Source organism: Athene cunicularia (assembly GCF_003259725.1).
Source record: "Athene cunicularia isolate RWA chromosome 24 unlocalized genomic scaffold, athCun1 chr24_part1, whole genome shotgun sequence".
NCBI lineage: Eukaryota > Metazoa > Chordata > Aves > Strigiformes > Strigidae > Athene > Athene cunicularia.
The window spans coordinates 5,866,856-5,878,898 of NW_020799132.1; the positions used below are offsets into that span (position 1 = coordinate 5,866,856).

General features: G+C 43.3%; 2 protein-coding genes across 3 annotated transcripts; one reads left to right on the forward strand and one right to left on the reverse strand.

The window, feature by feature from the left end:
* Window positions 1–500: 500 nt before the first annotated feature.
* On the forward strand, window positions 501–8,774 carry DLAT (dihydrolipoamide S-acetyltransferase). Its single transcript, XM_026863553.1, has 13 exons — window positions 501–623; window positions 949–1,073; window positions 1,184–1,340; window positions 2,436–2,562; window positions 2,937–3,145; window positions 3,681–3,840; window positions 4,071–4,138; window positions 4,880–4,972; window positions 5,066–5,173; window positions 5,687–5,802; window positions 6,064–6,226; window positions 6,390–6,526; window positions 7,332–8,774. The coding sequence occupies exons 1-13, from the start codon at window positions 549–551 to the stop codon at window positions 7,459–7,461; spliced, it is 1,668 nt and encodes a 555-aa protein (XP_026719354.1). The 5' UTR covers window positions 501–548; the 3' UTR covers window positions 7,462–8,774.
* PIH1D2 (PIH1 domain containing 2) lies at window positions 8,640–11,771 on the reverse strand. Of its 2 annotated transcripts, XM_026863556.1 has the most exons (4): window positions 11,422–11,771; window positions 10,637–10,902; window positions 10,293–10,521; window positions 8,640–9,178 (listed from the first exon to the last, which is right to left on the reverse strand). In XM_026863556.1, the coding sequence occupies exons 1-3, from the start codon at window positions 11,594–11,596 to the stop codon at window positions 10,342–10,344; spliced, it is 621 nt and encodes a 206-aa protein (XP_026719357.1). In that variant the 5' UTR covers window positions 11,597–11,771; the 3' UTR covers window positions 8,640–9,178; window positions 10,293–10,341. The 2 variants fall into 2 exon arrangements, with proteins under 2 accessions (XP_026719357.1, XP_026719356.1); XM_026863555.1 differs by having other exon boundaries at window positions 8,640–10,521; window positions 11,422–11,770.
* Between the last annotated feature and the right edge of the window lie 272 nt (window positions 11,772–12,043).

Below are 12,043 nucleotides of genomic sequence, written 5' to 3' on the forward strand. Positions count from 1 at the left end.
CCCCCATTCTAGGCAGCCTGGGTGCCCCCCACCCCCCGATGTTCGTGCCTCTGTATCCACCGGGGCCCCCAGAGGACGGACTCTGTCCCGTCGCCGTACCCCGCCCCCGCCTCGGGGGCAGCCCCTTCACTTTCTCTCTTCGGGTGTTGCTTCCCCTCCCCGAGCAGCTCGGTTTGCCCTGGGGAACTGTAGCTCTTCCTTCCCCACTCCCGCGGTTCTCATGGCCTTGCTGCCCCAGATCCCTGTACTGTCACCAGCCACCACTCCCTTTACCCCGAGTCTTTTTCCCCTGTACCTCTCCGGCTCCCCTGGCGTAGCTTCTCCCTTTCTCGGTCAGCTCCATCTTAGCAGCCCAGTATTGGTTTGCCCTGGGGCCTTACCAGCAGGTTGGAGGCAGTTCTGACCCACTGGGGATTTGCAGATGGGCTCCCCTTTGTGCCCCCTGTCCCAGCCTGTGCCCTGGATGTGGGGTTCCCACTGTCAGGGCTGTCTGGGCTGTACCACTGCCCTATTCCTCACAGGTGGCCTTGCCAGCTCTGTCCCCCACCATGCAGATGGGCACCATCGCACGCTGGGAGAAGAAGGAGGGTGACAAGATCGGCGAAGGGGAGCTCATAGCAGAGGTATCCTGGGGGCACAGGCTGTGCTGCATTTCTGATGAGCTGCATGTTCATCCTGGGTTCTCGCTTGAACACAGATCTTGGGTTAAAGATCACAGATCCCAACAGATGCTGTCAGGAACAAGCCTTTCAAAGCTGTTTGCTGCTTTTCCTCTTTCTGAGCAGCAGAAGCAGCGTGTAACCTGTTTGAGAGCATGCTTTCCTACAGCTGGTGTCACAGGGTAATTTGTGCAGAATTGCGTGTGTTGTGACCCTACATGGTCAGACTGGATGGCTCTGAGCTCACTGAGCTTTTCCGTTGCCATGATAATCTTGTTCTCTCTCAAAGGTGGAGACAGACAAAGCAACAGTCGGCTTTGAGAGTGTGGAGGAATGCTACTTGGCCAAGATCCTGGTGCCAGAAGGAACAAGAGATGTTCCTATTGGGGCTGTAATATGTATCACAGTAGAAAAGTATGTATATTGCTAAACCTTGAGTTGAATTTTCTCTCTTGGGGCTTCTTGTGTGCCTTGACTTGCAGACAGTCATCTGACAGGTTTTGTGGTTCTGTGTTTCATTCTAGGCCTGAATATGTTGATGCCTTTAAAAATTATACTCTGGATTCTGCAGCATCTACTCCCCCTGCAGCCTCAGTGCCTCCCCCTCAAGCTGCAGCTCCCTCACCACCAACTCAGCCTTCTCCTCAGGCTCCTGGCAGCTCTTACCCTCCTCACATGCAGGTAAGAGAGCGTTGCTGATGATTTAAGGCTTGTTATACTCTTTTTCTGTCCTTGGCATTGCTAGCTCCAGTTACTACCAATAGTTACTAGCTATAATTGCAGGACTATCTATCTGCCAGTTGAACTGTTTGGGTGTTTGGGGAGGTCCCAGAAAGCTTTTTGTCAGAAAATTATTTTAGCATCCCAGCTTCTAGTAGAGGAGAGACTTGTCTCCAGCAGTCTAGAAAAACCTGCTACATTTGCATTATTTGGGCAGTTCTGGTAGAAAAAGACCTGGTGTTAAGTGTGAATAAGCTTTGAAGGCCCTGCTTACGTCTCAGAGCAGAACTCAAGTCGGTGAATACTCTGATGAACACACCAGATGTGTGTGTGGGTGACTGTTAATGAGTTGTATTTGAGGATAATCTTTGTACCTTGCTTAGATACTGAAGGGTATATCCACTGTTGTTGTATTTGAGCACTTTGTAGTGGGATATTTCTGATATTTGTTTGAAAAAGAAAACCTGGAATACTAAAACCTCATTCCACAGATGACACGTGGAAACTGATTTGTCTGAGATGTTATGCAGTCAGTAACTGAACAAAGAATTAATGAAAGGCTTCTTAATTTGACTTGTGTTTTAGCTACTAAACTTGCTTACTTCCCACTGCCTACCTTATCTGTTCCGTTGTGCTCTGTGCTCACACATCTTGTGTTTACGCACAGAACATGCATCTCTGAGTGCTTCTTGGAAGACAAGTCTGTATAGCTTTTAAAGGGGCCTTGTTTGTCACAGGCAAAGTGACTTGCTTCATCCTTCCTTTTAGCCTTGCAGATAGCAGCTGCAAGATACTCCCAATGTGATGGTGTTAATAATTATTTTGATATATAGATTTCATGCTCTTTGCGTTTGCTTGTTTTCTTGCTTAGGCCTTGATAAAAGAAGCCAAACTAGCAATATGGGACAGCACTGTGCTTTGCTGTAATGGAGCCAGATCTAGGAGTGCATTAATGGCTGGCAAGTTCTTTAGGTTGGCATCATTTAGTCAGGAGTTAAAACCGTGTTCCTTTTGGATTACCAGAATCTGATTCTCTTGTATCCTCTGGCTTCACAGGTCACTCTCCCTGCCCTGTCACCTACCATGACAATGGGCACAGTGCAGAGATGGGAGAAGAAGGTTGGGGAAAAACTGAATGAGGGAGACTTACTGGCAGAAATTGAGACAGATAAAGCCACAATAGGTGAGTCAACTCCAAAGTCAAGAATGGATGAGGTGCCCTTCAAAGGGGAGGATCCAGAGTGGGCTCTGTGCCAGCTGTTCTCCCAGCTGCCCGGGGTGTGAAGCTGTGGGGCAGCTAAAAGAAATTTTGTTAACTTCTCGATCCATTGGAGAGCTAAACATTGGCGCTCCTAAACCACTTCTATTTCTTCATCAAATATCTCTCAGTAATGTACAGTGCATGGAGATGCTTCCCTGCTAATTGCACTGAAAAGGATTATCTTGCCTGCTAACTACAGGACAGCGCTTTAGCTACCAACGTCTTTAGAAGCAGCATTTAGAGGAACTCTTCAGCTGCATCGGGCACCAAACCAGTTTTCTTTCTTTCCCTTACAGGCTTTGAAGTGCAGGAAGAAGGCTACTTGGCAAAAATCTTGGTGCCTGAAGGAACAAGAGATGTGCCATTAGGAACAACTCTCTGCATCATTGTGGAGAAAGAAAGTGATATCCCAGCCTTTGCTGACTACCAGGACACTGCAGTAACTGACATGAAGGCACAAGCTCCTCCTCCTCCTCCTCCTCCTCCTCCTCCTCCTCCTCCACCTGTAAGAACCATTCGTGGCATGTGAGAAAAATCACAGGGACCATTAAGAAGTCTGATCTGAACTGTTCTGCTGGCTTGATAGTGTAAAGCCCAGCATTAACATTAAGCATTAAGCCTCCAGCATTAACATTTATGATTCTTTGAATGCAAGGATAACACGTGTTGGTGACAGGTGACTAAACAAGTGATTGCTAGTTTGCCCTCCAAAAATTGGAGCTGATGGTCATTCATTTTGATCTCTTCTCCAGCCTCTTGCTTGTGCCAGTAATAATGCCTCATCCTTGAAAACTGGGAGCATAAGTTATTTATTTCAGGTTTTTTGGGTGTATGGTTCAGCAGCTTAGTTGGCCTCCTTCCCAGGAAGTTTTTGATTTAATTTCTGCAACTGGGAAACTTCTCTGAATCTGAAAATTCTTTCAGATTAGTGACTATTTTTGCTATTCTCTTGACTGGTAATTAGATGGTCCTTTTCTCTTACTGTACCTTCAAAGCTTTTGCTGAATGATCCCGAAGCTAATGGCTTTGATTCTGTTAAGGTGGTGGCAACTCCTGCTGCTGCTCCTCCCCAGCCTGCTGTTCCTTCTACTGCAGCAGTCCCCACAGCTGGGCCACCTCCCCGGAAAGGAAGGATCCTGGTTAGTCCCCTGGCAAAGAAAATGGCAGCAGAAAAAGGAATTGACCTTGCCCAAGTGAAAGGTAGGTTGCTGTTCTGCTTCCTTGCTCCCACTATCAAGCGTCTGTCCCTCTAGGTACATACTTGCCTGTTCTTTTCTTTCATCCCTGTCAGAGACTTGCTGACTGTGCAGCTGTCCTCACCAGTGCATGTGTTAAGTGATTTACCTCTGTTGAATAAAACTGGTGCCTTTAGAAGCGATGCCCTGTTGCAAATAATTGAAATCCTCTTTGTTTTCCTTTGACCCTTTTAGGTACTGGACCAGATGGTAGAATCACAAAGAAAGATGTGGAGTCATTTGTGCCACCAAAGGCTGCTCCAGTGAGTAGGCTCGAGGTCTGCAAGAATAGATATTTTATTATAGTGATGGAAATGCTCTGGAGAAATGCAGTAACTGTATGGAACTGGTATTGCTGGATTGGTTATGATGCTATGCGGGCTGTGGTGACTGTTAGGTTGTAAAGCTTAGCCTGTCATAAACACAGTTTTTCTTCATTTATTTGTGCTTTTGGTATTTCACTGAGGGGGGGAAAAAAAAGTGTGCTCCCAACCCTTAATTTGGTTGCTACGTTGTTATGGATTGAGGTGAACTCACTCCCTGCTGATTCAACATTGCTGAAATGAGGCAATGAGAATGAAAACCAGACTTAGGAACCAACAGCCTGTCCCCAGGTCTGTTCTTACACCATTGCTTGTCATTTATATGAGACAATGAAAGTGTTGCTTTGTGTGCTGCTGGGAGGGATGTGGCCAAGCGCAGTTTGAGAGTGCCCTCCAGCACACCCCTCTGCTGGATGTAAACCAACCATCTATCGGGGCTTCCTACTCTGGGGGCTTCGTAGCAGCGTGTATCAGTGTTGTATTTCTAACTCATTCAGTGTAATCATTGAATATAGGAATTCTGAGGAATCTGTTGGGTACTGGAGAGGTGAGGTTAGAGAGTAGAAACACCTGCTGCTCTTAAGGCAGAGACACCTCAGTCTCAGCACTCGTCCCACATACTGAATTATTCTGTACAGTTTGGATAGTGCTATGAATTGTGCTGCCTTTCTCTGATTGCAGGCTCCAGCACCAGAGGCAGTTCCTGCAGCTGCTGCAGTTGCAGCAGCACCAGTGGGGACCTTCACAGATATCCCTATCAGCAACATTCGGAGGGTGAGAAGACTTGATTCCTTTCAGAGGTCATTATTTGCAGTCATGAGCTCTCCAAATGGATTTATTTTCGTTGCTTTCGTTGTATACCTGCAGGTCATTGCTCAGCGGCTGATGCAGTCTAAACAAACAATACCTCACTATTACCTTTCTGTTGATGTAAACATGGGAGAAGTACTGGTGCTAAGGAAAGAACTCAATCAGGTAAAGCATTTAGGCATGGTGAGAATGTGTGTGTGGGGAAAGCTGCATTTTCTCACAGGTTTGTCCACCCTGCTTACTGTTGATAGTGCCATTTTGGCTTGAAAAAAATTAGTCTTTTTCAGTGCCATTTCTACCTGTTGTAGATCAGTTCTGGACTGTCTGTGACAGAGTAAGACTTGTTACCCATGCACGGATTTCTGACTTCCCTAAGAGGGCCACTTTGTGCTCTGCTTGGTGGTGTTTGATTCTTCCAGCTGGAAAGTAGGGCAAAAGGGTAAAAAGGTTTTTAAGGATAAAAAGGGTAGAAATTCGAGCAAAATAATAACTTTTAACCCAAGTTTGGGGAAAAACAGACATTAAAAAAGATTGGGCCACCTTAAATTATGAAGGAGGTGTATTCATGCACTTCAAATATTGATGCTTACAAGTAGTGGGATTGTTTTCTAATGTTTTCTCTAAACAAGGCTGCACCGCAGCGATATCCAAACTGATGCCTCAAATCTCTATTTACAGGAGGTCTCGGATAACGTTAAGCTTTCTGTCAATGACTTCATAATTAAAGCTTCTGCTCTGGCATGCTTGAAGGTGCCTGAGGCAAATTCTTCATGGATGGACACAGTTATTAGGCAGTAAGTTTATGGTACGGTCGAAGCCAGAAACTTTCTTTGTTCATGGCTAAATAGCAGACCTGGGATTTGAGGAGGGAGGGGAACAGGTATAATGCAAAGGTTGATGAGTTTTCATTAAAGTGCTAAGAACTTTGCATGTAAGGCTAGTGTGCAAGATGAAATAACTGTTGCAGATTTAATTTAGAGTTGTCTGAACAGCGCTGAAAATTTTTTTCTTTGTTATCTTGCTAAATTAACTGGCATCTCCCTTGTGTCTTGCAGAAATCACGTAGTGGATGTTAGTGTTGCAGTTAGCACTCCTGCAGGGCTTATAACCCCTATTGTGTTTAATGCCCACATCAAGGGCCTGGCTTCCATTAGTAAGGATGTGGTTTCTTTGGCAACTAAAGCCCGAGAAGGTAAACTTCAGCCTCATGAATTCCAGGTGAGAAACTCGGATTGCTGTTAAACACTGCTGCCCTTGACTTCTGTTCAGAAGCCCTGCTCAGAATGAGCAAAGCCTGTTTTGTGATGTTTCAGCCATCTTCGTTAATATTCCACGTGAAACAGCTTCTGTGAATTTGACTATGAGTGTGTTTTTCTTGCAGGGTGGTACTTTCACAATTTCCAATTTAGGAATGTATGGGATTAAGAATTTCTCTGCCATAATCAATCCACCTCAAGCCTGCATCCTCGCAGTTGGTTCCTCAGAGAAAAGGCTAGTGCCAGCTGATAATGAGAAAGGGCAAGTATTCATCTGATTCTGCATATACTGAGCTTCTGAATTCAAACTTTGAAATAATGGCTAGTTTTCTAACACTTCTATTAGATTATAATTTAAAACCCAAAACGAATTATTGACATACTGCTTTCAGTACCTTCTGAAGAAGTGCAGTGAGATCTTGTATAAAAGGGTCACACGGGTGTTAAACACAGTGCCTAGGAATGATCTGCCGTAGATTTATTCTTGCACCTTCTTTGCAAGTTAATTAAATGCTGTTTCTTTCTTTAAGGGTTAAACTTTGGAAAAGGGTGTGGGATCCACAACAGTTTACACACCTGTTCTTCTTTAACGACTTGCTTAAATTTGCATTTAAGGAAAACCTAAGGGATGGATTATAATGCAAGTGTCCTGTGTGCAATATCACTGTGTTTGGAGCTTGAGTTAGCACAGACCCAGGAGCACGTTTAGGATTATTTGAACTTGTTAACAGTCCTAGATGTCTATCACTGATACATGGGGAAACTGGAGGTTGCTGGTTAAAATGGCTCTTTCTTTGATCGTGTTGCACTCTTCTTGTGATCCAAAGGAAGAGGAGCTTCCTGTCATAAAAAGGGAACATAAAAATGTGGTTCTTAATTGTAGAAAAGGAATGAATATGATCTGCTGTCTAGTGTAATCTTTTTTAAAAGTCCACAGGGAGAAACCTCTGTTACTAGCACCAACTCCTATTGCTGGTTCTCTGATAAAAGCTTTTTTGCTTTGTTAGTGGCACTGACTTGCAGAGGATTGTGTTAACATTTGTAATTTTTAAATTTTTTTTTCACAGATTTGATGTGGCTAGTGTGATGTCTGTTACACTGAGCTGTGACCATCGTGTTGTAGATGGAGCAGTTGGAGCACAGTGGCTTGCTGAGTTCAAGAATTTCCTTGAAAAGCCAGTAACCATGCTGCTATAATTTAACTATGCAAGCAAAATTTTCCTGGGTCACACTGTTTTGTTTTAAACAAGCTATTTAGACTTTAGTGTTCAGACTTATTAAAAGAGTTCCTTTTTTATTTTAAATATGTATTATATTATCTGGTAATGTTATTACCAGTATGTACAGAAAAAAGTTTGCAAAAGTGCTTTTCGGAGCAATACTATAGCTATACTGTATTTTTATACAGTTAACTTGCAAACTCTTCCAAAACAGAGTTAAGCATCCCAGATTTAAAAATGATGCAGGCAGTACACATACTGCCATCTGCTTCTAAACTAGGATGAACAGGGGGGTACATACCAAGCAATTTCATGACCTCAGTGTTCTCAGAAATTTGAATTCTAAACATCTCTTCCCAGGAGTTCAGATGAGATGGTAACTGAAACGTACAAGTTAGTAGAAGGTGAATTCCCTCATTATCCTGTTCTCCTGCTGGGGTGGGTGAGTGTGACAGAGGCACTAAGGGACTGAAGCGCCTGGGAATAGTTTCTCAAAGGCCAAGTGCTTGCATTCCAAATCTCCCTTGGAATTTGGCACTGGTCTGGACCTTCTCAGCTATGTGATCCCATTTGAGCACTTTAAGGTGAAAGAGCACTGCTGTCTGTGGGATCACAGCTCTCAGATGCCACAGGGAATGTGCTGTCTTCTCGTGGACTTTCACTTACGTGTGCTTTTTGTATGAAAACTCTTTAATTGCTATTCCTCGCGCTAAGACTACGATGACATGGAAGTAACTGTTTTGCAGAACGTTCAAGAGAATCTGTGTGTTGGAACCCAATATAGGCAAATCACACATGCTGATAATCCCATCAGTGGATATTAATCATGTGATGACTCGAATGTTTGGAATTATTTTTTTCAAGCATTCTAACATAGGACACTAGTCATTGGTACTGTGGTTCTTCCCTGAATTGTCTATGTTGTCCCAGCCTCAGTGAGCTGCAGAATGTGCTACCCATGTATATATTGTATGTAAAATGCTTCAGTAGTTTGTTGGACTTGTGTCCAGTTACCCCAGTCATTGTATCCTGAAAGGGGTGCAGTGCTGAACGTTCTTAAATTCCACTTTCCACATGGAAATGTCAATGTAAAAAGGACGACTGTGTAGTTACTACAGAGTGACCAGGATAATTAAATAGGGGGGGAAAAGTTTAAAAAAAAAAAAAGAAGTTAAAGTCATCTGTTATTCTGTATATTGCATCAAGTACTGTTTCCTGTAAAGTTCTACAAAATTCACTAAAGATGTTAAAAGAAAATACTGTGGAAATTAAATATTTTTGTGGGAACTATTTAATGTCCGGTTGCTGTGATACCTGGTTTTCATGTCTGGCTTAAGCAAAAAAAAAAAAAAAAAAAATTCATGATCTTAAAGTATCTTGGTTCCAGACCTGCTCTAGTGAACCTACATTCTATTAAATGTTTGGAATTGACAACTACTAAAACACGTTCTGGTGCTTTTCTGTTCAGTTGTGTGTGGCTTTACTGTACTGCTGTAGCACAGTCAGAGCTGTTCAGCCTCTCAGTCTGAGAGTGAAACTCACCCTATTAACTTTAAATTGTCATCACAGATGTTCCAAAATAATACATGCTTTATTACGGTCATGCAGCAGCAAACTTTAATCTTCCTGGCTTCCTTGCTGCAGTTTTCACTAGAACCTCGAAATTCTGGCTACGGAGACCTTTCACTTTCCTCCTGCAGTGAGAACACGAAATAGTTCATGTTGTGGAAACACTCTGTGAGTGACTGTCAGACTGGAACACTTGCACTATGTAGGTTTTTTTGAGTTGTGTGTGCTTGGAGTGCTGAGGGTGACTCCTGGTGCAACAGGACAGCTTGTGCACTGCTGCAGTTTCAGCTTGGACTTGCAACTGAACAGTATTTCAACGCAACAATCTAAGTTTCTTTGAAAGAAAGAAGGGGGAAAACTGGGAGTACTTACTCGTTTGTAAACCTGTATTTTAAAGTTGCAGCTCAAAACCTATTTATCTTGCCGTTTCTGATCTGGTATCAGTACAGAAACGTGATTGTAGTGCAAATGTGTCATGGAAGCCATAAGAATGACCCTACTATTAAACCAGTCATGAAACGAAGATCACTTAAAACTTTTGTCCCCTTCTCAATTAATTCTAGTAATGCTTACTAATCATTGAAGTAATTTTGTGTTGCTTTGTATTCCTTTGTGGTTTGTGTATCTGTGTAAACTAACACAGATGGTTTTCCTAGTTGAAGTGCTGCTCCAAGACTGGTTTTGGTTGCTAGCTTCATGCCGAGGGTTCCTGAGCTTTGAATCTCTCTGTGCTGTTTTGAGTAGTACAGAGTAAGCCTGTTTTATGGTCTCATTCAGAGCTTACCAAACTGGTAAGAAGTGAGGTGAAGCGTATTTAGTGACTGAAAAGACCACAAAGCCTACTCCAGGTAAGATCAGCAGGAATTGTCCTAAAGAGAACAGCAGCAGCGTGCAGGGCAGCTGGTAGAACTCTCTATGACACCTCTGCTGCTTGTTCTGGCATTAAATAATGTGAGAGCTGTTCTAATCATGGGATCTAGTAACCAATTATTTAGCAAAACGACTTCACAACTGTTCCTGCTATACCTTAAGGCAAAATCAATGATGTAGTAAAGCATGTATGCATTTATGGTTCTTTGCTACAACTGTTAACATACTCAGGTACTCCCTGAATATTTACAATCTTTACTTATTTTTTCCCCAAGTTGGGTGGTCCTAGTGTTCCTCTACATGCATCTTCTAAAGGCATTTAAGGTATTCACCACTGAAGATTAGAAGGTCATTAAAAAAAATACCAACCTCATCACCACCTAAAAATTAAGGATTCACATTCGAAGCTTTTGTGCTCTCAGCTGTGATCATGACCTGGAGAGAAGGCAGGCTTTAAAGATCTCTTGGCAACTAGCACTGTGATAAACAATACCCGTTTTCCTTTGTTAAATACTGCTGTAGCTGTTTCTTCATCCACCACTTCTGGCAGATCTAGTTGTAATTTGTATTTTTCAGGGACTTCAATAATTACGTCGTCCTAAATCAAGAAAATTAAAATACTGATTAACTACTTGACAACAGATTAGCAGTAAGCGTTTCTAGGAATTCAATACTAGACAGAAAACACAAGGTTATTCTTTCTGCTGTCTTACCTTTGAAATTCTCAGATCACACTCAGAAACAGAGCTAACCTTAGGCAATTCAATTCTGAGTTCAATTTTGAGTGGGTTTTTGTTTGCATCTTTCACAGTGATCATTTCATAGACAGGAGCACTTGGCTTCTCTGCGATTTCAGTACTGGTAATCTCCTCTATCAGATGCGCTTTAGACTGTGTCACACTTTCTTCCTTCAGGAGCACGGGAGCGTTGCTGCAGTCCTCGGCTTCCAGAGTGTGCAGCAGCTGATCAAGTGTCAGTTCTTTCAAGAAAAATAAGTTTTTCACACATATCACTCAGTTACTAAGATCTGTAATGTTATGCCACTTGACAAACGTATCATGAAAGTTTTAACTGTAATTAGCAGTTTTGTCAGCTGAAGACACTGGCAGTTTCTCCTTCAGCCATGATTTGGTTTTATTGCCAACAGGTTAAAGGTTTTTGACTACTAGTTACAGCAGCAATCCCTTTTACTCAGGTTAGAGCGAAAGAAACTTAGCGCCTCAAAGGAACAAACCCAAGTGGAGTTCCCATGTCTAGTGGATATAAGAAAAAGGGAATTTGCTGTTTCAGTGTCCTTACAGTTTCTCAGCTGTAAAACAGATGAACACAGGTAGGCCAGCAGGGTTAAACTAAAGTCTGGTCTGAATCCTACTGCCTTATGCTGAACTCTTAGAGAAGCATTTGGTTTATGCTTATGGCAAGGATTGGGGTTAGAGAGATGAAGCCTGAATAAATGTTGGAGAATCTGAAAGAAAAAGGACAGCAGATCTCTACATACCCGTCTTTGTGCTCTGACTGAAACGTGGAGTTGGCATCTGCTGTCCCGTCAGACGTTGCTGCATCTTTTCCAGGCTTCCCTTCAATTTGAATGATTCAACGGTGTACAGATAAGAAAGGACAAGTTTGCATCGCTCCTCAACAAATCTAAGGGTCAAGTGGATCAAGTGCTGCATTTTTTCTGGGTTTTCTTCTGCCCTCTGGAGAACATCTGGGTTATATGCAATATCTATAATGCTGTAGATGTCTATAAAAAAAAAAGTTATGTGTCAGAATTAGTGCTACGGTACCATATGCTGACATTCTTTATAATCACTTGATTTATTATAAAAGCAAAGGAGATGAATCTGTGGCTTCTGGGCAGAGTTTATCAACCTCACCCAGAGGTGGGACCCCTCCGTGTGCCCATCCCGCAGCCCGCGTTCAAGGAGGAGCACGGCAACAAGTTAACGGGCGCGACTGTGAGACTCCCGGTGCCGGAGCACTTCTCGGGATTTCGGCGCGTCCCATTTTTGTGCTTCCCCAGTTTTTCTCGCGAAGGCCGGACTCGTCTCGAGTCCCCGCTGGGGCACGCCCGGCCTTGCCCCGCGCCCCCCCGCGCTCAGAGCAGCCCCGGCCCAGCC

Coding starts and splice junctions, on each gene's coding strand:
- DLAT (XM_026863553.1), top strand. CDS start 549: ATGCAGATGGGCACCATCGCACGCTGGGAGAAGAAGGAGGGTGACAAG. Junction 5,174..5,686: donor TAAGGAAAGAACTCAATCAG/GTAAAGCATTTA, acceptor CTCTATTTACAG/GAGGTCTCGGATAACGTTAA. Junction 6,527..7,331: donor CCAGCTGATAATGAGAAAGG/GCAAGTATTCAT, acceptor TTTTTTTCACAG/ATTTGATGTGGCTAGTGTGA.
- PIH1D2 (XM_026863556.1), bottom strand. CDS start 11,596: ATGCAGCACTTGATCCACTTGACCCTTAGATTTGTTGAGGAGCGATGC. Junction 10,903..11,421: donor CAGTCAGAGCACAAAGACGG/GTATGTAGAGAT, acceptor TTTTCTTGAAAG/AACTGACACTTGATCAGCTG. Junction 10,522..10,636: donor GTGATCTGAGAATTTCAAAG/GTAAGACAGCAG, acceptor TTCTTGATTTAG/GACGACGTAATTATTGAAGT.